The 26,408-nt window shown below is 44.2% G+C and overlaps 1 protein-coding gene across 3 annotated transcripts in view; it reads right to left on the reverse strand.

The window, feature by feature from the left end:
• STK4 (serine/threonine kinase 4) overlaps positions 1–26,408 on the reverse strand; it is a 102,813-nt gene that overhangs the window by 57,091 nt on the left and 19,314 nt on the right. For all 3 annotated transcript variants that reach the window (XM_002721229.5, XM_017350754.3, XM_051845008.2), the window contains 5 exons: positions 24,186–24,350; positions 16,888–17,055; positions 13,279–13,416; positions 10,374–10,502; positions 9,567–9,753 (listed from right to left, as the gene is read on the reverse strand). In XM_002721229.5, coding sequence (XP_002721275.1) covers positions 9,567–9,753; positions 10,374–10,502; positions 13,279–13,416; positions 16,888–17,055; positions 24,186–24,350 — 787 coding nt within the window. The remainder of the gene's footprint in view (positions 1–9,566; positions 9,754–10,373; positions 10,503–13,278; positions 13,417–16,887; positions 17,056–24,185; positions 24,351–26,408) is intronic.

Raw genomic sequence — 26,408 nt, forward strand, 5'->3', positions numbered from 1 at the left:
GAGATAGCAGGTGTTGGCTCAAGTCCTTAGGTCTCTGCCACCTACACAGGAAATCTGACCTGAGGTCCTGGCAAGGCCCAGCCCTGCTACTGCAGGCATTTGGGAAATGAAACAGCAGATGGACGATCTCTCTCTCTCTCTCTCCTTTTCAAATGAATAAAATAAATATGTACTTTTTAAAATTAAAAAGTTGGCCGGCGCCGCGGCTCACTAGGCTAATCCTCCGCCTAGCGGCGCCGGCACACCGGGTTCTAGTCCCGGTTGGGGCGCCGGATTCTGTCCCGGTTGCCCCTCTTCCAGGCCAGCCCTCTGCTGTGGCCAGGGAGTGCAGTGGAGGATGGCCCAGGTGCTTGGGCCCTGCACCCCATGGGAGACCAGGAAAAGCACCTGGTTCCTGGCTCCTGCCATCGGATCAGCGCGGTGCGCCGGCCGCAGCGCGCCGGCCGCGGCGGCCATTGGAGGGTGAACCAACGGCAAAGGAAGACCTTTCTCTCTGTCTCTCTCTCTCACTGTCCACTCTGCCTGTCAAAAAAATAAAAATAAAAAAAAAATAAATAAATAAATAAATAAAATTAAAAAGTCACCTCCAGAAAACTTACTATAATGAATAAAATAATCCATTAAAAATCAACAAGTCATCTACAAAAACAAAAATATTAAAAATTTTTAAGCATGGCATTTGAAATAGCAATAAAAATTATAAAGTAACTGAAAATTAATTATAAAAATCTAAAGCATTCTTGTGGATAAAATTATAAAGTTATCTATGGATATAGGACATAAACATGTTCATAAACAAGAACAATTATAAAGATGGAAATTCTGCCTAAGCTATCTATGTACTCAACGCAATTAAAATTTGTAGAGAGAACAGTGATATGTTTCAAGTCGTAATCTGTGTTGAAAAGAAAAATAAGAAAGGGATGGAGAATCTATTTCCTTTAGATGTCAAAGGAAGACTGGGAAGGTGACAGGATCAGAGATCTGAAAGGAGGGAGGAGGCAAGTCTTTCAGTTAGAAAAAATAAAGCAAATGTAGAGCTCACAGTGTAAACAGACAGACTCCTAATATATTAAAGAAAATTCTAAATGTAAATAATAAAACTTTACATCTCCTAGGAAAAAATATAGGATACTATTTTTAAGACATCTGAGCAGTATAGAATTTCTTTAAAGGGACACAAAAAGGTTATATAAAGAAAATGTAAACACATTTTTGGCTTCATGAAAATCAAAGCTGCTGTCCCAGAAGAGTCTGCAAACTTAAAAGTACAATGCACAAACTGGGAGAAAAAATTTACAATGCACATAACTCTATCAAAACTCTGAAAAAAATACTGTGAAGCAGTACCTAAAAGATAGGAGGGAAAGGAGAAAGCATTAGACTTCTGTGTGGTCAATATGGAAATACTTAAGATTAAAACTGAAGAGATTTGAGGGGCTGGCGCTGTGGCTCGGGAGGTTAATGCTTTGCCTACAGCGCCGGCATCCCATATGGCTGCCAGTAAAGCAGTAGAAGATGGCCTAGACACTTGGGCCCCTGCACTGGTGTGGGAGACCTGGAAGAAGCTCCTGTCTCCTGGCTTCGGATTGGCACAGCTCTGGCCACTGAAGCCATTTGGGGAGTGAACCAGCAGATGGAAGACCTCTCTCTCTGTCTTTCCCTCTCACTGTAACTCTATCTCTCAAACAAATAAATAAAATCTTAAGGCCAGCGCTGTGGTGTAGCGGGTGAGGCTTCTGCCTGCAGTGCTGGCATCCCATATGGGCACCAGTTTGAGACCCGGCTGCTCCACTTCCAATCCAGCTCTCTGCTATGGCCTGGGAAAGCAGTTGAGGATGGCCCAAGTGTTTCAGTCCCTACACTTGTGTGGAAGACCCAGAAGAAGCTCCTGGCTCTGGACTCTGGACCAGCATAGCTCTGGCCATAGTGGCCATTTGTGGAGTTGGGCCAAAGTGGCTCTGCCTTTCAAATAAATAAATAAATCTTTAAAATAAATAAAATGTTATAAAAAAAAAAAAAAGTGAGGGTAGAGACTTGAGGCACAGTAGGTTAAGCCACCACTTGTAGTGCCAACATCCTGTGTGGGTACCAGTTGGAGTCCCAGCTATTCCACTTCAGATCCAGCTCCCTGCTAATGCACCTAGGAAAGCAGCAGCAGATGGCCCAAGTGCTTAGGCCCCTACACACATATGAGAGACCCAGATGAAGCTCCTTGCTACTGGTTTCAGTCTGGCCCAGCCCTGGCCATTGTGGTCATTTGGGGATTGAACCAGTGGGTGGAAGCCTTCTCTCTCTCTGCCACCTAATCTGCCTCTCCCTCTCTGTGACTCCAACTTTCAAAGGGTAAATAGATATTAAAAAAAGAAAAATGGGGGCCAGCGCTGTGGCGCAGCGGGTTAATACCCTGGCCTGAAGCACCGGCATCCCATAAGGGTGCCAGTTCTAGTCTCAGCTGCTCCACTTCCGATCCAGCTCTCCACTATGGCCTGGGATAGCAGAAGATGGCCGAAGTCCTTGGGCCCCTGCGCCTGCGTGGGAGATCCAGAAGCAGCTCCTGGCTCCAGATCAGCACAGTTCCAGCTGTTGCGGCCAATTGGGGAGTGAACCAGCGGATGGAAGACCTCTCTCTCTTGCTTTCTTTCTCTCTCTCTCTCTCTGCCTCTCCTCTCTCTGTGTAACTCTGACTCTCAAGTAAAAAATAAATAAATCTTTAAAAAAAAAAAAAGAAAAATGAAGAGACCAAGCAACAAAATTTATAAAATGTCATTAATAATATTTTGATACATAAAACAACTTTATCCCAAGTTTAAGAATTATTAGGTATTTTTTATTTATTCAATTACTTGGTCAGGGCCATTAAAGATGATGACAGTTTCAACCCCACATGTGTGCTGCAGAAAGAGAACAGCAACTCTAAGAAATGTGGGAGGGGAGGGGACTGGCGCTGCGGCGCAATGGGTTAAAGCCGCCGCCTGCAGTGCTGGCATCCCATATGGGTGCTGGTGTGAGTCCCTGCTGCTCCACTTCCTAGCCAACTCTCTGCTATGACCTGGGAAAGCAATAGAAGATGGCCCAAGTTCTTGGGCCCCTGTACCCACATGGGAGACCTGGGAAGACGCTCTTAGCTTCTGGCTTTGGATTAGCTCATCTCTGACCGCTGTGGCCATTTGGGGAGTGAACCAGAGGATGGAAGATATCTCTCTCTCTCTCTCTCTCTCTCGCTCTCGCTCTCGCTCTACCACTCTATGTAACTCTTTCAAATAAATAAAATAAATCTTTTAAAAAAATGTGGGAGGGGAGAGGAAAAGTCACTATTGTGAGATATTTGGGTTAAATTCAGCCTTATTTAAACTTTGCCAAGTATGAGGTACCCATCAGAGGTGAGGAATGTCTGGCCCATGGGCCACATAAGGCCTGTAAAGTCATTTGATCTGACCCTGCCAAAGCAACTGCAGGTGGGGCTGAAAATTCAAGAAGTCTACAGGCTAATTTTTAAGCTGATAATTCTGCATGGCCCACGAGTGATGTTATAAATATCCAAATGGCCCTTGGCAGAGGACAGGTTCCTCACACCTGTTAAAGACATTGCCCTGGTGTTGGCTGTAGTTATGTAAAAGACATTATAACAAATAAATAGTCTTGATTTAGAATAAAGCCTACTACAGAAAAGGGATCTGTGAACTCAAACAGGAGCACAATTTCAATTCAAAACCATGCACAGAGCTCCCTCTGCTGGCCCAGAGAAAGTGCAATGATTCTAACACTGACAGAAATGTCACTTGTCATGCATGCCAAAGCAACATGTCCTTCAGATCTTGGGAGCAAACAAGGTTCTTCCAGAGCTCTTATTCAAAAAAGAAACAACAAACAAAAACATAAATAGAAGAAGGCTTCCAAAATGTGGTATTTTATCCAGAAAACTGTTTTCAAAGTAGGTGGGCCACGGTTTGCCTCTATGACTCGTATAGGTGATCCTGAGATTATTAATAAAGCAATCAAATCCCACCCCCCAACCTCTACAAGATAAATCTGAAGCCTTACTGCAGATTCCGATTTACACAGTCAGAACATATTCCCTCAAATGCAGCAAAATTACTAGCCTTCCAGAGGCACGTCCCCTCTGAAAACCATGTGCCTTTTCTTTCTGGAAATCCCAGGGACATCCAGAGCAGCTAGTTATTGAAACAACCAACAAGGAGAGGTACTACAGGCCAAGTGTCACCAAATACAACCTGTAGCCTAAATCTTAGTCCCAGTCTCTAACAACGTGATAAATGGGACTCTGTTGGGAGTAATATAATACAATCACTGAGAGTCTAAGATCTGAAATCAAACAGATCTGAGTTCAAATCTGGTCTCTTCTATTACTCATTATGTACCATGATGAAGTTACTTAATCTCTATGCAATTCAATTTCAACTGCTACCATACAGGAAGTTATTATATCTATCTGGACAGCATGGTTGTAATGATTACAATATGTGAAATGCTTATGAAGAATTAAGCACAGTGTCTGGTAAGTATTAAATGCCTAATTTTTAATAATTACTATTAACAATAACATCTACCATACAAAGTATACCACATAAATCACATGTAAATGTTTTAAACAAACAGAAAACAAGATATCCCTGTAATCTCAGCTGAAGACAGCACCAGACTTATTAATTTCGATGAGTTTTACATTATGACTATAATGCCTATCGATACTGGTAGGCAATCAAAACAATTCAGAAGTTCAGCACAGACGCTGGAGTGTTTTCAATTCCCAGCTCTACCACTTCCAGCCATGAACAAGTCACAACCTTACTGCAGTTGTTCCCATACAGATAAAGCACAGAAACATCTCTTTAGACATTAAGAAAGAGCTGAACTGCTACAGATCTTCCCTTATGTTTTTTTTTTTTTTTTTTTTTTTTTTTTGGACAGGCAGAGTGGACAGTGAGAGAGAGAGAGAGAGACAGAGAGAAAGGGCTTCCTTTGCCGTTGGTTCACCCTCCAATGGCCGCCGCGCTGTGGCTGGTGCACCGCGCCAATCCGATGGCAGGAGCCAGGTGCTTCTCCTGGTCTCCCATGCGGGTGCAGGGCCCAAGCACTTGGGCCATCCTCCACTGCCTTCCTGGGCCATAGCAGAGGGCTGGCCTGGAAGAGGGGCAACCGGGACAGAATCCGGCGCCCCGACCGGGACTAGAACCTGGTGTGCCAGCGCCGCAAGGTGGAGGATTAGCCTATTGAGCCACAGCGCCGGCCCCCTTATGTTCTAAACACAAAGAAATTCAATCCACAAAACAGGCAAGACAAAACAAACAGAAAATCACCATAGCACCAAAACCCAGAAGAGAAAAGCAGGAAAAGGAGCCCCCTAGCAGTGAGCTGAATGATTCCTGGGAAATCCCAACTCGGAAGAACTTTAGTTTTAAGACTGATGTGGGATAGGAATCCAGTTTGGCAGAAGCTAAGACATATCTATAAAGAAAGGGGAGCCAGAAATCAATTCCCTGTACAAAGAAAGGAGCCAGGAAAAAAAAATCTACCCACAAGCTTAAGGAGATGATGTAAAAACTCAGCTTCTAGACATATAACCTCCTTAGCTGTACCAGAAGTATACAGAACTGGGAAATAATCTAAAGACTGCTCCGGAAAGCAATGACTTTCAGGGTCCTGGGACTTCTACACATCCCAAGGGATCTCCAAAGAAGATGATTCCCACTGAAGATAAGCTTATAAACAAAAATTACAAAGCATAAGAAGAAATCTAACTACATGAGAGACAAAGAAACAACAAGCAGCAAAACTCAGACCCCAGGAAGTCAAGATAACGGCTGATCTAAAAGATAGTTTACAAATATAGAAAAATGTTCCAAGAAATAAAAGTACAAAAGTTTATCAAATAAAAATAGGCCATTATAAAAGAATGACAAGAAAACTTCTAGAAATAAAACAATATTGTCATGAAATAAACTCAATGGCTTTAAACTAATTATGAGAAAATAAGAGAACATAGCAAAGCAATAAAAGACAGGGTACCTGAAGTAGCTACAAATTGGAAGGGACTAAGGAGATGTAACAACTAAAATGCAACATGGTAACCCAAGTAAGATTCTAGAATGGGGAAAAGACATTAGTGGGAAATTGGTGAAGCCCAGACGAAGTCTATAGTTAATCATATTATACAGTATTGATTTCTCACTTTGGTAACAGCACTATGGTTATGTGAGAGGTTAACACTTGGGAAGGGCACACGGAAACTCAATAGTTCATCTCTAAGTCTAGAGTTATCTCAATATAAAGATTTTATCTATAATCCTATTACAAATAATTAGCACCTTTAATATTTAGTTTAATCTTTTTCTTTTTCTCAGTTTTTTCTACAAATATTATCTTTTTACATTTAAAAAACTGGAGTCAAGGGGCCAGCGCTGTGGCGCAGTGGGTTAACACCCTGTCCTGAAGCACCGGCATCCCATATGGGCGCCGGTTCAAGACCCGGCTGCTCCATTTCCTGTCCAGCTCTCTGCTATGGCCCGGGAAAGCAGTAGAAGATGGCCCAGGTCCTTGGGCCCCTGCACCCACATGGGAGACCTGGAAGAAGCTCCTGGCTCCTGGCTTCAGATTGGCACAGCTTCGGCAGTTGTGGCCATCTGGGGAGTGAACCATCAGATGGAAGATCTCTCTCTCTCTCTCTTTGCCTCTCCTCTTTCTTAACTCTTTCAAATAAATAAATAAATCTTTTAAAAAAAATGGAGTCAAGCTATAATTTTGTTTCCTTATTTTTTCACTCAATAAAAAAGCATTTCCTCAAATCATTAAATATTTCTTAAAAACAGGATTATTAACAATTTTGTATGGTCTGGCACTCATTCTTATGGAGGGTCAAACATTCATTTGATCAATTATCTGCTACTGAATAATTAAATTAATCCAGATTTTTCAATAATTTTAAGTAGCACATATGGAAGAATTCTTTAAAAAAAAGTTTAGGACTTTTTTAAAGTGTATGTGGGTGGTCAATTTATAGTTTTTTTTTTAAATACATTTATTTATTTTACTTAAAAGGAAGAAATACAGAGAGACAGAGACAGAGATGGAAATATCTTCCATACCTTGGTTCACTTCCCAAATGCCCACAGAGCCAGGACTGGGCCAGGCCAAAGCAAGAACCTAGAATTCCATGTGGGCCTCCTAGACGGGTGTCAGGGACGCAACCATTTGAACTGTCTTCCACTGCCTCCCAGGATGCGTAACAGGAAGCTGAATCAGAGGCAGAGGAGCCAGGACTCAAACGGGCACTCCAGCAGGGGCACACACCCTAAGCAGCAGCTTACCCTCTTGTACTCTGGAAATACCCTTGAACATAACCTGTCTGCATCTTCAGTGATTTTCATAGACTAGATTCCTAGAGAGTAGAATTTACTGGGTCAGAGATTTTAACTTTTAAAGTCTTGATATAGTCTGTATTACAGGAAAAATGCCAATTTATGCATCCACCAGCATCATTACCATTCCTTCACCATATGTAAACTTAAAAAAAAAATATTTATTTGAAAGGTAGAGTTACAGAGAGAGAGAGAGAGAGAGAGAGAGAGAGAGAGAGGTCTTCCATCTGCTAATTCACACCCCAATGGCTGCAATGGCCGGAGCTGAGCAGGTCCAAAGCCAGAAGCCAGGAGCTTCTTCTGGGTCTCCCACACGGATGCAGGGGCCCAAGGACTTGGGCCATCTTCCACTACTTTCCCAGGCCATAGCAGAGAGAGCTGGATCAGAAGAGGAGCAGCCAGAAAATGACTGGTATTCATATGGGAAGCCAGTGCCACAGGTGGAAGCTTAGCCCACTATTCCATAGTACCAGCCTCTATATTTGAACCGGAAACCAAATACAGATGAAGAGCTTGGGCCCCAAAAAAGAAAAAAGGAAACCTTTTCCTTCTGAAAACAAAGGGTTAATTATAAATATACTGGCTGGCACTGTGGCGCTGCAGGTTAAAGCCCCAGCCCTGCAGTGCCAGCATCCCATATGGGCACTGGTTTGAGTCTCGGCTGCTTCTTTTCTGATCCAGCTCTCTGCTGCAGTCTGGGAAGGCAGTAGAAGATGGCCAAACTCCTTGGGCCCCTGTACCGATGTGGAGACCTGGAAGAAGCTCCTGGTCCTGGCTTTGAATCGGTGCAGCTCCGGCCGTTGCAGCCAACTGGAAAGTAAACCAGCAGATGGAAGACCTCTCTCTCTCTCTCTGGGGCTCTACCTCTCTCTGTAACTCTGTCTTTCAAATGAATAAAATAAATCTTAAAAAAATTATAGATATACTGATCATGACCTGAATGGTGAAAATTAGAAAGGACACCAGAGGGGCCGTTGCTGCAGTACAGCAGGTTAAAGCCCTGGCCTGCAGTGCCAGCATCCCATATGGGCCCCGGTTCTAGTCCCAGCTGCTCCTCTTCCAATCCGGCTCTCTGCTGTGGCCTGGGAAAGCAGCAGAAGATGGCTTCAGTCCTTGGACCCCTGCACTCACATGGGAGACCCAGAAGAGGCTCCTGGCTCCTGGCTTTGGATCGGCGCAGCTCCAGCCATTGCAGCCATCTGGGGAGTGAGCCAGCAGATGGAAGACCTCTCTCTCTGTCTCTACCTCTCTCTGTAACTCTTTCAAATAAATAAAATAAATCTTTAAAAAAAAAAAAAAAAAAAGAGCCAGAGAGCAAATATTTTAGGCCTCGAGGGTCATGGGGTCTCTGTCACAACTATTCAACTCAGCCTCTCTATCACAGAAGCGACCACAGACAAACATGAAAATGGATGGCCATGCCTGTGTCCCAACAAAATTCTATTACCAAAAGCAGGCAGCAGGCCAGACTTGGCCCACAGCCTACAGTGTGTTGATCCTTAGTTTAGGGATAAGGCCTTCAAATTTTAATAAAGGAAGGAGGAAAAAAAAAGAGAACACGACCATGGAGACTTAGTACCTTAAACCTGTGCAAAGCTAAAATTATCTACACAACTCATCTCTCACTCCAAAATTCTGTTCCTCTGCAAGCTGGTCAGTAATGCACAGAACAAGGGGAAGGCCAAGAGCTGAAGAACAGAGGCAAGCAGGGCACCCGGAGGTGGGAGCTGAACACAAGGCGCAAGGCCTCAGTCCCAGCCAAAAAGGACTGGCTAGATTCAAAAAGCAACAGAGGTGGGATTAAGCTAGAACGGACTTCACAGAACTTCTAAACATGAACAGTCATCATCTTCAACTGAGTACTGGCAAACCTGGGGCCACCATGGAAATGGACTAAGACATATACGGTAAACAGCTCAGAATTTCTCTACATTTTGAGATGAATCATGCATCACTTCTGCAGATCAAGGAACACAGGACAACATTCAGTGAGGGAATGGCTGTCCAGGTTCAAAGGCCGTCCCACCTCATTGCGGATGCTTTCTTGCCTCAGACCCCACGTGCCAGCCTTTCCCCTCCCCAAACTTCCCACCCCCACACCCCTCAAAAGAAGGGGAGCAAGACTGAGCCTGCGTGGACTGTGAGAAGCTGTTCTCCGAGAAGCTGTGTATTTAACCAGAGCCTTACTTTTCATAGTCCCTTCCTCTTCCTCATCCTCTGCATTGATCACCATGGTGCCCAGCTGTGAGGGCAAGGTGTCTTCATGCTCAATCATGGTACTGGCTCCATCACTCATGGTGCTGGCCACACGCACAGTGCCCATCTCGTCACCCGCCGCGCGAACCATCGTGCCAGAATCCATTTCATCCTCCTCCTGTAAAAGGACAAATTCTTAAACTGGAGCTAATCTGACCAAAAGACTGAGTTTTCTGAATTATTATTACTTACCTTGGTGCAAATATTCCTGACTTTGACACTTTTTCAAGTTACTATTTAATCAAAAAAAAGATCAAACATTCACCCTTGTGACAGCAGTAAATATATCTAACTCATGAGGACCCTCTTCCTCTCCCCTTCTGCCACAGTTTTGCAACACAGATCTAAGAAGCTGATGTGAGCACTTTTGGAATCTGAAGATTGTGAGGAACTATGTAAGTTTCAAAGCTACTTGTTAAATATGAAACCCCGATTTCCCTATAGGGCTTGGAAAAACCAAGTCTCTGGCTTGGACATTCTCTCTCCAAAATAAAAAGTCGAAGTTGAACAAAAGATACGGAGGCAAACAAGAAAAATTTTAAAATGCTTTCAGAAGCATTGTTAGAATAGGCAGGGGTTCAGCAGCCTTCTAACAAGCTTTGGCCCAGTAGGACAATCATGCAGAAGGAGTCTCAGCTGTGGGCTGATCCAACGTCAGCTGCTCATCTTATGTGGACTGGCAAACATGAAGCAGCAAGCATTAATGGCTGAGGCCCACAGCAATGCCTGGCCACTCACTGAGTTATCTTCATCGTCTTGGTCCACTTCCCGCTGCTGGGATTCCTGGCGTTTCAGTTTCACATCCATGGCTTCGTTAATTAAGTCCCGCAACATTGACACTCCTTTAGCATTCCTGACAAACGGGTGCTTAAAGACAGAGTGGAAAATAATGGAGATGATTTATACGGCAACAGTATCAAAACAGTACCTGGCACTTGATAATATTGGTTGGATCCAATCTTTTTCTTTATGATTCAGACAACAGCTAAACCGCATTCACTTTGTAACAGAGCATACACAATCATGATGCTAGGTATGCAGATCTATTTCATTATGTCTGCAAATTGAGCCACGCCAGGGCATTTCTACATTGATACAATATATATTGATCAATCGATCGATCGATCTATCTATCTATATAGGGACCAGCGCCATGGCACAGGTTAATCCTCCGTCTGCAGCGCCGGCATCCCATATGGGCGCCGGTTCTACTCCTGGTTGCTCCTCTTCCAATCCAGGTCTCTGCTACGGCCCAGGAAAGCAGCAGCAGATGTCCCAAGTGCTTGGGCTCCTGCACCTGCATGGGGGACTGGAAAGAAGCTCCTGGCTCCTGGCTTTGGATTGGTGCAGCTCCGGCCGTTGTGGCCATCTGGGGAGTAAACCAACGGAAGGAAGACCCTCCTCTCTGTCTCCTTCTTACTATCTGTAACTCTATCTCTCAAATAAATAAATAAAATCTTTAAAAAAAATACACAACCATAAAGAAAAATATTGATACATTTGATTTTACTAAAATTAAAAATATGTGTATTGGCCAGCACTGCGGCTCAACAGGCTAATCCTCCGCCTTGTGGCGCCGGCACACCGGGTTCTAGTCCCGGTCGGGGCGCCGGATTCTGTCCCGGTTGCCCCTCTTCCAGGCCAGCTCTCTGCTGTGGCCAGGGAGTGCAGTGGAGGATGGACCAAGTGCTTGGGCCCTGCACCCCATGGGAGACCAGGAGAAGTACCTGGCTCCTGCCATCGGATCAGCGCAGTGCACCGGCCGCAGCGCGCTGGCCGCAGTGGCCATTGGAGGGTGAACCAATGGCAAAGGAAGACCTTTCTCTCTGTCTCTGTCTCTCACTGTCCACTCTGCCTGTCAAAAAAAAAAAAAATGTATTGATATATATATTTAGAATTCTCTCCCATTATATCACAGACAATATTCCTTTTTAATAATGAGCATAAGTAGATTTTATTATCTTTGAGTTTCATTCCAGAAAAGTAAGGAGCACTATAACATACATTATATATATATATTAATTATACATTATAATATATACATATATATGGCTTATACAAAGGGTTCACTGGATCTGAAATGTTTGAAAACCATTTGGCTAATCCAAGAAGAGCAGATATGTATCAAGTTCACACTGTATTACTGTCAGTGCATGTAAAGAACTGTTTAAGTTACACACGTTCTATCACTTCATCTTCACAACATCTGAGGCAGGTATTTTGTTTCCTTTTATAGACAAAATATGAAGAGGTTAAGTTACTTGCACAAGGAAACAAAGTTAGTAGGGAGCCATGATCAAACTTGGACAGTCTAACTTCATAGTCCAAGTTTCTAACCCTAAGCACACTGCCTGCCTCTCCCATGCATCTTTTAAGGCCCAGGCACAGAAACTGCCTCCTCCAGGAAAGCACTCTTGGTGTCTCCAGCTCAAAGTGGCCTCCTATCCAGCCGGCGCCGCGGCTCACTAGGCTAATCCTCCGCCTAGCGGCGCCGGCACACCGGGTTCTAGTCCCGGTCGGGGCGCCGGAGTCTGTCCCGGTTGCCCCTCTTCCAGGCCAGCCCTCTGCTGTGGCCAGGGAGTGCAGTGGAGGATGGCCCAGGTGCTTGGGCCCTGCACCCCATGGGAGACCAGGAAAAGCACCTGGCTCCTGCCATCGGTTCAGCGCGGTGCGCCGTCCGCAGCGCGCCGGCCGCGGCGGCCATTGGAGGGTGAACCAACGGCAAAGGAAGACCTTTCTCTCTGTCTCTCTCTCTCACTGTCCACTCTGCCTGTCAAAAAAAAAAAAAAAAAAAAAAGTGGCCTCCTATCCTGAGCTAAAACAGCACTGATCCCAATTCTGTGTCAGGTAGACTGGATGGCATTCCTGCCTTGGCATCAAAGAGTCAGGTTCTACTGTCGGTTCTGCTCTTTACCATACGAGTGACTCCAAGTGAGTTTACCTCTCCTGGCCTCCACTCTCTCACCAACTAAACGGAAACAATACCTGCCCCTCAAAGTGCTCCTGTGATGGTTAGATGCTCTGACACCTGCAGAGCAGCCAGCACCTGTAGGTGTGCTCACTCAGGTGTCAATTCTTTTTCTGATCCTATGCAGCCCTGTATTTTCCTGCATTGTCTTTCCAACTAGTTAACAACGTTCTCATGTCCTTTTTTTTTTTTTTTTTTTTTTTTACAGGCAGAGTGGATAGTGAGAGAGAGAGAGAGAGAGAGAGACAGAGAGAAAGGTCTTCCTTTTGCCGTTGGTTCACCCTCCAATGGCCGCCACGGCTGGCGCGCTGCAGCCGGCACCAAATGCTGATCCGAAGGCAGGAGCCAGGTGCTTCTCCTGGTCTCCCATGGGGCGCAGGGCCCAAGCACTTGGGCCATCCTCCACTGCACTCCTGGGCCAGAGCAGAGAGCTGGCCTGGAAGAGGGGCAACCAGGAAAGAATCTGGTGCCCCGACCGGGACTAGAACCTGGTGTGCCGGCGCCGCTAGGTGGAGGGTTAGCCTAGTGAGCCGCGGCGCCGGCCTCTCATGTCTTTTCTACTCAAACACTCAAACCTCCCCAGAGGCAGGGAATGTCTACTTCCTCTTCACTCGCCTTGCGCATGGCTCAGCATGTGAGTGACATGGAGAGGGGCAGCACCCGCGGTGAGCATACCTGTAGGAGCTGAGTGGCTGTGGCCCTCTGCTCAGGGCTCTTTACAAGACACTGCTTCACGAAGTCCGTAAAGTTATCTGACCACAGCTCTGGTTTGCGGAATGTGGGCGGAGGGTTTGTAGGAATCATGAAGATTGCCTGGTTAAGGAAAAAGAGATCTGGTAAAACGAAAGTGATGCTCCAATAAAAATAGAACCAGTAATATATTCAATATTCATTTGTCTAATCCACTGGAAAACCCATCCAAATCCCCACAACAGGCTGAGCATCTCAGAGCAGGAAGCACATTAATTAGAGAACCTGATAGATCTCTCTCCCCCTTTTTATCCTCTCTCATATAGTCTTGCCTCCAAAACTTTACAATATTGAACAAGCTTCCTCTTTTTGAAAGCCACAATACACTGCCTTCAACGTGCAGACAAAAGCGAAGAGCATCCACATCCTGCAGATAATCTCATCCCACAGTGTGCCTCCTCCTTCAAAGTTACCACCCTGGATATCAGCCAGGGCAAAAGACATCATCAACTGGAAGTCTACAAATCACGTAGGAGTCCATTAATCCCCTCGCAAGCCAAATCAACATTCTGAGACTGCTGACACACAAAGCTGTCCCACCACACTGCAGTTAAACTGTACTATTTTAAAAAATAAGACAGGGCCAGTGTTGTGGAGTAGCTGCTTCCAATGCTGGCATCCCATACAGGCACTGGTTCAAGTCCCCACTGCTCCACTACCAATCCAGTTCCCTGTTAATGGCCTGGGAAAAGCAGTGGAAGACAGCTCAAATACCTGGGCCCCAGTCACCCATGAGGGAGACCCAATGAAGTTCCTGGCTTCAGCTTGGTTCTACCCAGGCTGTTTCAGCCACTTGGAGAGTGAACCAGTAGATGGAAAATCTCTGTGTGTCTTTCCCTCTTCTCAGTAACTGAATTTCAAATAAATAAATAAATCTTTAGGAAAAGAAAAGGTCACCCAGGAATTCCCAAGGAAAAATGATGTATGAACAAGTGTTAGACCCCATACTCTCCCAGATAATCTTAAAAAAAAAAAAAAAAAAAAGACAATTTGAGTTGACACCGTATGACACTGTGGCACAGCGTGTTAAGCCACTGCTTGCAAAGCCAGCATTCCATATTAGCATGCCATTCGAGTCCTGGCTGCCCTGCTTCTGATCCAGTTCCCTGCTAAGGCACCTGGGAAAATGGTGGATGATGGCCCAAGTACCTGAGTCCCTGCCACTCATGTGGGAGACCTTGATGGAGTTCCTGGCTTCTGGCTTTGTCATGGTCCAGCCCTGCCTGTTATGGCCATTTGGGAAGCAAACCAGTGGATAGATCTGTCTTTCCCTCTCTCTGTCACTCTTTCAAATAAATAAATAAATCTTTTTTTTTTTTTAATACTGTTTATTGAATTTCTACTAAAAGAGACAGTTTTTAAAAGATGTAACTCTTTGTGAGGTTGTCATTGTGGCCCAGTGGGGCTTGCAGAGTCAGCATCCCATATTGGAATGCCAGTTTGAGTCCCAGCTATTCCATGTCTGATTCAGCTTCCTGATAATGTGCCTGGGGAGGCAACAGAAGATGGACCAAGTACTTGGGCTCTGGCCAACGAACATAATCTAGGTCTCCCACCTGGGTGGCAGGAACCCAATCACTTGGAGACAAGGATGGAGTTCCTGGCTCCTGGCTTTGGCCTAGCCTTGCCCTGTTGCGGCCACTTGGGTAGTGATCAAGAAGGTGGAAGATCAATCGATCAGTCTCCCCTACCACCCCTCTCCCTGCCTTTCCCTTTGTCACTATGCCTTTCAAATAATAAATAAATGTTTAAAAAACAATCCTTTGCAAAAAGTGAGGGAGAAAATTTAACTTTAGGTTATGTCTTTTATTAGGAGAACTAATCCAGAGCTGGAGTGGGGAGGTACAGACAGGGCTGTAGGATCCCCCAGCTGGGTCTGATAGCAGTGCTGTGACGAGAGGCCCTGAGGGTGGGTAAGCTCCCTCTGGTGTCAACACTGAAAGAGTTTCAGTGGAGATGCAGTCTAGAGGACCTTCATACTCCAGAGGGAGACAGAGGTCAGAGAGTCCAGAGCCTCCAGATGAAGAGGCTGGGAATCCATAAAGCAGAACTTCACAAACCCAAATGCCAGAAGGGGCCTGGCAGGAAAAAAAACATAAATAAACCAGGCTAGGAGTTAAAGTTCAAAAGAAGCATTAGACAAAACACTGTCATAAGAGGTAAATCATACTTGGTACAACAGGGAATCAGAGACTGATAAAGTAGAAAGCACACATCCTGTGTATAAAAGAGACAAGCACTAATCAGTTCCAGCTAATGTCTCAGGTTAAAATGTGGGTGCCTAACTACTAAACTATATGTAAGGGGAGCAGTGCTGTAGTGTGGCAAGTTAAGCCACCACCTACAGTGCTCGCATAAGGACTTAAGGACACCGGTTTGAGTTCCAGCTGTTCCACTACCGACCCAGCTTCCTGCTAATTGTTGCTCCCCCTCTTCATGGAGGAACGACACTAAACCCTGCCTAGGCTTCATATCCGAGTCACGGCACCATTATGTCGCTCCCCCTCTTCGTGGAGGAACGACACTAAACCCTGCCTAGGCTTCATATCCGAGTCACGGCACCATTATGTCGCTCCCCGTCTTCGTGGAGGAACGACACAGGACCCTGCGCTGTTCTTTTGTCTGCTCGGCCTTCCCCGGGTTTGCTGCTGGTTCTTCCCGGGTTGGCTACCGTCCCTTCCACCTCCGTGGAAGGGCGGTTCCCCCTGCCACTTTTCCCCACTTCCGCGGGGGAGCGGCACACCGCCGGCCGGCTCTCTCGGGGGCTGCACAGGTGTTCGCTCAGATGTTCCTGGTGCATGTTGTCTCTCTCCTCCTTTATAGTCCTCTTCCACCAATCCCAACTCTGCTACCCACACGCCGAGTACGCTGCTCTCCTCCAATCAGGAGCAGGTCCTGCAGCTTGTCAAGTTGGTGAGAGGCAGCTGTGTAGAAGCTGTTTCCTCCTCTCCCAGCGCCATATTGTAGGAGAGCAGATGCATAGAATAAGTCTTAATTCCAGTAACTTAGTCTAGTCCGAGTTGCTCCCAGTTGCTCCCCACACTAATGGCCTGAGAAAGCAGTGGAAGATGGCCCAAGCGCTTGGGCCCCTGCACCCCTTAGGAACACCTGGAGGAAGCTCCTGGCTCCTGGCTTCAGATCAGCCCAGTCCCAGCCATTGCAGCCATTTAGAAAGTGAACCAGCAGATGGAAGATCTTTCTTTATGTCTCTCCCTCTCTCTCTAACTTGGCCTTTAAAATAAGTAAATATACCTTTAAAACAAAAAACAATTATATGTAAATGCTGCCCAAGTCATACTTGCTGCCTATGTCCTCTGGAAGGACGAGGAGCACACAATCTCTGGAGTGGAGAGGGCTGGATCACACCAAGTGACAAAACCAGTCAGTGCAAGTGTATTTCCCACAGGAAGACTTCTCAATGATCCATAATTAATTCATTTATTATCTAAAACCTAACAAAGTAAGCCACTGAACTAATGTTCCAATGATGACCAACAGCTAACGACTCCCCTGGCTTTCTGTCCATTTCCTTACCCTCATGGGATGGATATCAGCATATGGTGGCTTTCCTTCAGCCATTTCTATGGCAGTTATTCCCAGAGACCAGATGTCTGCCACACAGTTGTACCCAATTTCCTGAATCACCTCTGGAGCCATCCAAAATGGTGTTCCTATTACTGTATTACGCTTGGCCATGGTATCCTAAAACAAAAAGAGGAGAGATCAACACTATACATTAAAAATACTTAAAAAGACTCTTCCAATAATTAAAAATGCATTATATATAGAGAGAAAAAACAAAAAACAGTCAAGCTATGATGAAGTAAATCACAAAAGAAATTCAAATGACCAAAAAACATACAGAGGTCAATTATTGAAAAATAAAGATTGACAAAAACATTTTAATAATAAAGCTGACAGCACAGAAAATCAAGCACTGAAATTCAATGTTATTGACATATAAATGGTACAACTTTTTAGCAGGCAAATTACGATACTGATTAAATGTTTCAATGTCTACACCCTTTGATCCAAATCTATTTTTAAAACCTTATCTTAAGGGCCAACATCCCATATGGGCGCCGGTTCTAGTCCTGGCTGCTCCTCTTCCAATCCAGCTCTCTGTTATAGCCTGGGAAAGCAGTAGAGGACGGCCCAAGCACTTGGGCCCCTGCATTCACGTGGGAGACCTGGAAGAAGCTCCTGGCTCCTGGCTCAACATGGCCCAACCCTGACCATTGCAGTCATTTGGGGAGTGAACCAGCAGATGGAAGACCTTTCTCTCTGTCTCTACCTCTGTTTGTAACTCTACCTCTCAAATAAATAGATAAAATCTTTAAAGAAAACAAAACTTTATCTCATGTACAAGTGCCTGAAGACATATGTACAATGATTACAGAAATGTTTATAATTAGAGTAGAGAGGGTAAAAAAAGGAAACAACTCAAATCACCAACAAAATGGGCTAAGTTAAATATAATAAATATCTAGACATTGAAATACTATATTAAGGCCGGCGCCGCGGCTCAATTGACTAATCCTCCGCCTTGCGGCGCCGGCACACAGGGTTCTAGTCCCGGTCGGGGTGCCGGATTCTGTCCCGGTTGCCCCTCTTCCAGGCCAGCTCTCTGCTATGGCCCGGGAATGCAGTGGAGGATGGCCCAAGTCTTTGGGCCCTGCACCCGCATGGGAGACCAGGGGAAGCACCTGGCTCCTGGCTTCGGATCAGCGCAATGTGCCAGTCACAGCACGCCAGCCAAGGCGGCCATTAGAGGGTGAACCAACGGCAAAAAAGGAAGACCTTTCTCTCTCTCTCTCTCTCACTATCCACTCTGCCTATCAAAAAAAAAAAAATACTATATTAAAAGGAAGAAGAGGGGCTGGAGCTGTGGCGTAGTGGGTAACGCCACCCCCTGCCGTGCTAGCATCCCATATGGTGCCAGTTCGAGTCCTGGCTGCTCCACTTCCAATCCAGCTCTCTACTATGGCCTGGGAAAGCAGTAGAAGATGACCCAAATCTTTGGGCCCCTGCACCCACGTGGGAAGACCAGGAGGAAGCTCCTGGCTCCTGGCTTCAGAATGGCGCAGCTCTGGCTGTTGCAGCCAATTGAGGAGTGACCCAGTGGATGGAAGACCTCTCTCTCTCTGCCTTTCTTTCTCTCTGTGTGTAAATAAATAAATTTTCTTTTGACAGGCAGAGTTAGACAGTGAGAGAGAAACAGAGAGAAAGGTCTTCCTTTTTCCGTGGGCTCACCCCCCAAGTGGCCACTACAGCGGCGAGTTGTGGCCGGCGCACTGCGCCAATCCGAAGCCAGGAGTCAGGTGCTTCCTCCTGGTCTCCCATGCAGGTGCAGGGCCCAAGGACCTGGGCCATCCTCCACTGCACTCCCGGGCCACAGTAGAGAGCTGGCCTGGAAGAGGAGCAACTGGGACAGAACCGGAGCCCCAACCAGGACTAGAACCCGGGGTGCCGGCGCCGCAGACAGAGGATTAGCCTAGTGAGCCGCAGTGCCAGCCAATAAATAAATCTTTTTTTACTAAAAAAAAAAAAAGGGAAGAAGATATACACCTTTTTCCAGCATGGAAAAAAATGCATAAGCTATGGGGCCGGCATTGTGGCATAGTGGGTAAAGCTGCTGCCTGTAGTACTGCCATCCCATATGGACACCAGTTCGAGTTCTGGCTGCTCCACTTCTGATCCAGCTCTCTGCTATGGCCTGGGAAAGCAGTAGAAGATGGCCCAACTCCTTGGGCCCCTGCAGCCATGTGGAAGACCTGGAAGAAACTCCTGGCTCCTGGCTTTGGATCGGCGCAGCTCTGACCATTGCGGCCAATTGGAGAATGAACCAGCGGATGGAAGACTCTCTCTCTGCCTCTCATTCTCTGTGTAACTCTGCCTTTCAAATAAATAGATATTAAAAAAATGCATAAGCTATATATTATGAAGCAAAAATTATACACAAAATTATATATGAGGGAGCCTCAAAAAGTTCATGGAAAATGTTTATTATGAAAAATATGCATGGATTTCAAAATTTTTTGCACCAAAATAAACTTACCTTTCTTAAAATATTATTTACTTTTTATTTGAGATGCAAATAGCAAGCGAGAGCTGCCATTTGCTGGTCTGCTCCCCAAATACCTGCAACAGCTGGGGCCAGAGCTAGAAGCCAGAAACATAATCCAGGTCTCCCCGCTGAGTGGCAGAAACCCAATCACTTGAGCCATCACTGCTGCCTCCCAGGGTTTGCATTAGCAGGACGCTGGAGTCAGAAACAGCTGGGCAATGAACTCAGGCGCTCCAATATGGAATGCCAGCGTTTTAACTGCTAGGCTGTCAAATGCCCAGCCCTAAGCTTGTATTTTGATTTTTCCACAAACTCTTTGTAGCCCCCTCATACAGCCCTGCTTTTATAAAACAAAAAGATCATAACAATGATCATGGCAATAATAAAATCACCACCAATAATAAGCCATATTGTTATAACAAAAACACTCTGTAGGGGCCGGCACTGTGGCATAGCAGTAGAGCAGCCACCTACAGTGCCGGCATCCCATACGGTCACTGGTTCAAGTCCCAGCCATTCCATTTCCAATCTAGCTCTCTGCTAACAGCTAGGAAAGCAGTGGAGGATGGCTTAAGTTCTTGAGCCCCTGCGTCTGCCTGGGAGACCTGGAAGAAGCTCCAGGCTCCTGGCTTTGGGACAGCTCAGCTCCAGCCTTTGCGGCCATCTGGGGAGTGAATCAGCCGATGGAAGACCTCTCTCTATCTCTCTGCCTCTCTGTAACTCTTTCAAATAAATAAATAAATCTTCAAAAAAAAAAAAAAACCACTCTGTAGTAATACATACTAAACAGTTTTATCTAGAAGACAGAATCACTAAGTGCTTTTACCTTGATTCTATATACATCAGTAACATTCTGACGACTTACAATCATGTATTACATGTGCAATCAGGAAAAAAATGTAAAAACTGAAAAATTAAAAACGATACATAAAAGGCTTTAGTTTGTGGCTTACAGAATAATACGTGGCAACAGCACACATTACGGTAAATAACTGCTTACACACTTCCCCAGACTGGCAGGCCCACTGAAGGAGCAGGTACAGTTCCTGTGCTTTGGGAAGACAAGGATTTCTAAACAGAACTAAAGATGCCAACGGACTTTCTAGCAGCATCACTCATGTGCTGCTGAAATGTCGGTGAGTCAGGTTAAGCCAGTCAGGAGCAAACATCAGGTAATACTTTTACATCAATCTCACGTTATCAGTTCTATGTGAAAAATTAACATGAGAGTTTATGGCTTAGTTGTTCCTTCACTCTGAAACTGAAATTCGCAGGTGTGTTTTCAAACAAACAAACAAAAAAATTATTTCAAAGACTACAGCCACAAGAACAAAAATAAGAGGGGATTAAAACATACATTATGGGGCCAGCGGGCCAGCACTGTGGCACAGTGGGTAAAGCCACCACCTGCAGTGCCAGCATCCTATATGGGCACCGGTTTGAAACCCAGCTGCTCTACTGATCCGGCTCTCTGCTATGACCTGGAAAAGTAGTAGAAGATGGCCCAACTACGTGGGAGACCCAGAAGAAGCTCCTGGCTCCTGGCTTTGGATTGGCCCAGAAATGGCCCATTGCAGCCATCTGAGGCGTGAACCAGTGGATGGGAAGATTCTCTGCTTCTGCCTCTCTGTAGCTCTGCCTTTCAAATAAATAAATAAATCTTTTTTTAAAAAAAATGCATTACAAAACTTTGTTAGCTAGAAAGCAAGCAGCCAAGTTTGATTCTCTGAACAGACGTAAAATGGAATTCTGAATCAGGGAGTGGGAAAATGGGAAACAACCTGACTTTAACACCAACTCATTCAAAAGGCTCAGAAACTGGTAGCATCAGACACCCAGAAGAGGGGTAAAAGTAGATTATTTCAGAAAAACTGGACTGAAAAACCATAAGGAGGCAGCTAGAGTCCCACAGCCTCCTTTCAACACCAATCAGCTGAGGCATCCCCTGCCTCATCCGGGCATTAGACTGGAGGTGTATTCTCTGGAGAGTGAAACTGAGATTTCCAGACAGAACAAAGTATGGGTAGCACTGTGAATCAAAATGGTAGGTTGGCAATTATATGCTAAAAGCTGAAATTTCTACCAACACTTCTCAGAAGGCTGCCAACAAGGCCTATAACCACTAGACAAGATATAAGAGAGAAGCCTAAACTTAGCCACACTGGCGATTTCCCAACAAAACGAGCCAGTCAGATCATTCTATAGCATAGTCTCATTTTATTGTAGTCAACAACAACAGCAAAAACTCAGTCTATTCTGCAGCAAAATAACACATTTGCTGTAAATTTTTAAGAGAACCAATAAACAATAAACCAATAAACAAGTTCAGCAGGACACAAGGTAATAGACAAAAAGCAAGTGTATCCTATATACTAACAATGAACAATCTGAAAGCAAAGAAAGTAATTCCATTTAAAATAACATGAAAATAGTAAAGCATATAGAGATGAATTAACCAAGTGCAAGACTTGTACATTGCAGATAACACTGTTTAAAGAAATTAAAGATATACATAACAAGATATCTTGGCCTATTTAACATTGTTAAGAAGGCACTATTTTCAAACTGAATTAAGATTCAATGCAATCCATCAAAATCTCAATGGTTTTTTCCACAGAAACTGACAAACTGATTCTAAAATTCATATTGAAATACAAGAGATCAAGAATATCCAAAACAATCTTCAAAGAAAAGAAAAAAAAATCGGAGGACTCACGCATAATCAATTTCAAAACTTACTAAAAAGCTACAAAAACAAGACAATGTGGTACTGAAAAAGGAAAGATATATGAGGGTACTTTAGATTTCTTAAAAATGGAATTAAGGGACCAGCATTGTGGCACAGAGGGTTAGGCCACTGCCTGCGACACCAACATCCCTTAAGAGCACTCGTTCAAGTTCTGGCTGCTCCACTTCTAATCCAGCTCCTTGCTAATTTCTCCTGGGAAAGCAGTAGAAGATGGCTGCCGAAGTGCTTGGGCCCCTGCCTCCTAGGTGGGAGACCCAGAGAGAGTTCCAGACTCCTGACTTTGTCCTGGCCAAGCCCTAGCTGTTGCAGCCATCTGGGGAATGAACCAGCAATGGAAGCTCTCTCTATTTCTCCTCTCTCTCTGCAACTCTGCCTTTCAAATAAACAAATAAATCTTTGCTAAAAATGGAATTAAATGGTAAGTTTATTTTGGTACAAAAATTCTGAAATTTATGTGTAGTTTTTTTTTTTTTTTAAGATTATTTATCTGAAGGGCAGAGTTATAGAGAGGAAAAGGCAGAGGCAGAGAGAGAGACATCTTCCATCTGCTGGTTCACTCCCTAGATGGCCCAATGGTCAGAGCTGGGCCAGACCGAAGCCAGGAGCTAGGAGTTTCATCCAGGTCTCCCATGTGGGTGTAGGGGCCCAAGCACTTGGGCCAGCCTCCACTGTATTCCCAGGCCATTAGCAAGGAGCTGGATCAGAAGTGGAGCTGCCAAGACTCAAACTGGTGCCCAAATAGGATGCTGGCACCAATGGCTGCTTCATTCACGATGCCACAGCACCAGTACTGTGAGTTTTTTTCAAAATATCAATTTTCCATGAACTTTTAAAAAGACCTCTCATAGAATGGAGTAGAATTAGAAATCCAAATCCAAAAATAAATGCATACATTATGGCCAGTGGGTTTTCAACAAGACTGCCAACACAGTTCAACAAATAATTTTTAACAATTTTATTGAGATAACTGGATATCAATATGCAAAAGAATGAAACTGGAGCCTATCTCGCACCACGAAAATCATGACTTTGCATTTGCTAATGATTTATTAGATGACGCCAGAAGCACAGGCAACGAAAGAAAAGAAACTGGACATCACCAAAATTTTTAAATTTTGTGTTTCAAAGAATATCATCAATTTGTTGCAAATTTTAGTGCATACTTGTCCAGAATTGCATCTATTTTTCTTCAAATACTTACAAATATACCAATGTATTTTATAAAAGCACATAATTTGAAACTTCCTGCTTTAAAAAACATAGTTTTGTGGGTTTTTTTTTTTTTTTCATTGCACTATCAAGGCAGGAGGGAGAATCAAAAGTCAAACCCTGGATCCAAATGAGGAGAGGGTTCCCAGCATAGTAACTGTGGAATACTATCAGAAGTAAAATGAGATGATGTTGTATCTCTTACAAGGAAAGCAATTTGGATTTAACTTTTCCTCCTTATTTAAACTTACAGTCTATCATTTCTTGTTTCACTTTTTTTTTCTTCAATTTTATTTGCAAGGCAGAAAGAAAAAAAGAGACAGATACAGAGAAGAGATCTTCTATGAACTGGTTCATTCTCCAAGGGCTCACAACAGCCACGACTGGACCAGGCCAAAGCCAGGGCCCCAAACCTTAATCTGGGTCTCCCATGTGGGTGGCAGGAACCCAAGCACTCGAGCCATCATGTGCTGCCTCCCAGGGTGTGCATTAGCAGGAAGCTAGAATGGGAAGCTGGGATTCAAACACAGGTAGTCTGATACATCATGTGGGCAACCCAAACAGCATCTTAACCACTGTGCCAAATGCCTGCCTGCCTATTTAGTTTATTTTTATAAAAATTAAACAAAGTTAAACCATGTGACTTGAACTCCAGGAAAGCACCAGAAATAACCTACTCTTTGGTCACCTTGGTAGAGTCTACAATTTTTTGCTAATACAATACAAGTCAGGTATTATATTTTAAAAATAAGTTCAAAAATCGCTTCTTAGGACAAAGGTATCAATACAAGAAACATTTTTACTTACTGTAAGTTGACCTGCTACACCAAAATCCGCGAGTTTTGCATGTCCCTCTGTATTTAGCAAAATATTTCCTGCCTTGATGTCTCGGTGTATTTTTCTCATAAAATGAAGGTATTCCAATCCTTTAAGAGTTGATTGTAATACTGTAGCTATTTCATCTTCTGTTAACTGGAAAAACAAAAATGAGAAGTTCATATTCTATCAGTTTACATCAACACACTGAGAAAGGAAAAAAAAACTAGAATCAAATTCCTTTATTTGAATACAGACCTAAGACTTTATTCAACTGCAAATAACAATATCTTCAACACATTGACCACCCTCAAAATTATACTTCCATACCAGATCTTCTCCCCAAACACTAGATTCATGCATCTGCCTACAGTTCATCTCCAACGGCACTCCTAAAAGCATCACAAGCTTAAGAGGTTAAGATCAAATTCATTTCCACCACCCACCACCTGTCCCTCCTACTCACTCAGCCTCCTCTACCCTTTCCCAGTCCTTCACTCAGCAAAAAGCAATTTCGTTCTTTCAGGTGCTCAGGCCAAAACTTGAGGTCATCCTTGTCTCTGCTCTGTCTTCCAAATATTTGCTCTGTAATCATCCCAGCCCAAGTCACCATCAAGTCCTGCCTGACCTATCCTAAAAATCTTTTTCCCCAAAGTCAGTTTTTTTTTTTTTTTAAGATTTTTTTTATTTATTTGAAAGGTAGGGTTACAGAAAGAGAGAGAGAGAGAGAGGTCTTCTATCTGCTGTTTCACTCCCCAAATGGCTGCTATAGTCAGCACTGGGCAGCATGAAACAAAGAGGCCAGGCACTTTTTCTGAGCCTCCCACGTGAGTACAGGGGGCCAAGAACTTAAACTGTCCTCCACTGCCTTCCCAGGAGAAATTAGCAAGGAGCTGGATTGGAAGTGAAGCAACACAGTGCCCATAAGGGATGCCAGTGCTGCAGGTTGTGGCTTACCCACTATGCCACAATGCCGGCCCCTCCTAATAATCTCTTAACTGGTTCCACTGTTTCTGCTTTTGACCCTCTATCTTTTCCACATGACAACAATGCTTACTCTTCCCATCCAACTACTAACCAGGCCCGACCCTGCTTAGCTTCCAAGATCAGACAAGATCGGGCGTGTTCAGGGTAGTATGGCCATAGACCGTACTTACTCTTTTAAAACAGAAACCAGATCTGCTCAAAACCTACCAACGGCTTCCTAAATTGCTCAAATAAAAGACCGTTATCACCAAGGCCTTAAGTGACCTAGCTCCAAGCTACCTCTCCAACTTTATTTTCTACCCCATTTATTACATTCAGCCACATAGATGCAGGAGCACAAGGACTTGGGCCATCTTGTACTGCTTTCCCAGGCCATAGCATAGAGCTGGATCAGAAGTGGATTAGCCAGGACTTGAACCAGTATCATATGGGATGCTGACACTGCAGGCAGTGGCTTTACCTGCTATGCCACAGTGCTGGCCCCCAGTTTTTGTCTTAAAGTCTATTTTGTCTGATGGGATGATAGCTACTCTGGCTCATTTTTTACTTCATTTACATGGAGTATCAATTTCAAGTCTTTTGCTTTCAATCTGTGTGTATCTTTGTTGATAAGGGTGTTTCTTGTAGGCAGCATATAGATTGATTTTGTTTTTTAATACATTCAGCCAGTCTGTATCTTTTAATTGGAGAGTTTAGCTCATTTATATTCAAGATTATTATTGATAAGTAATGACTGGGTTATGCCATTTTTCTGTAAATATTCCTTTTGTTTGTTTTGGATCTCCTCTTTGCTATTATTAAGAGGTTTTGTGCCTTTACAGTCTTTCATGATGCTGATTATTTTTCTCTGTTTCTGTTTGTGGTATATCTTTAAGTATCATTTGTAAGTATCACTGAGTGCTGACAAATTATTTCAATTCTGTTTGTCTTGGAAGGTCTTTATTTCACAGAGGAATAACCAAACAGGATGACTTCGAGCTAAGAAGCTTCTGCACAGCAAAAGAATCACTTGACAAAGTGAAGCAGCAACCAACACAGTGGGAGAAAATATTTGCAAACTATGCATTTGCTAAAGGATTAAAATCCAGAATATATAAGGAGCTCAAGAAACTCAACAACAAAACAACCTAGTTAAGAAATGGGCAAAGGACTTGAACAGGCATATTTCTTTTTTTCTTTTTTTAAAGATCTATTTTATTTGTTTGAAAGACAAAGTTACAAAGAGAG

This window comes from Oryctolagus cuniculus, chromosome 11 (assembly GCF_964237555.1).
Source record: "Oryctolagus cuniculus chromosome 11, mOryCun1.1, whole genome shotgun sequence".
Lineage (NCBI taxonomy): Eukaryota > Metazoa > Chordata > Mammalia > Lagomorpha > Leporidae > Oryctolagus > Oryctolagus cuniculus.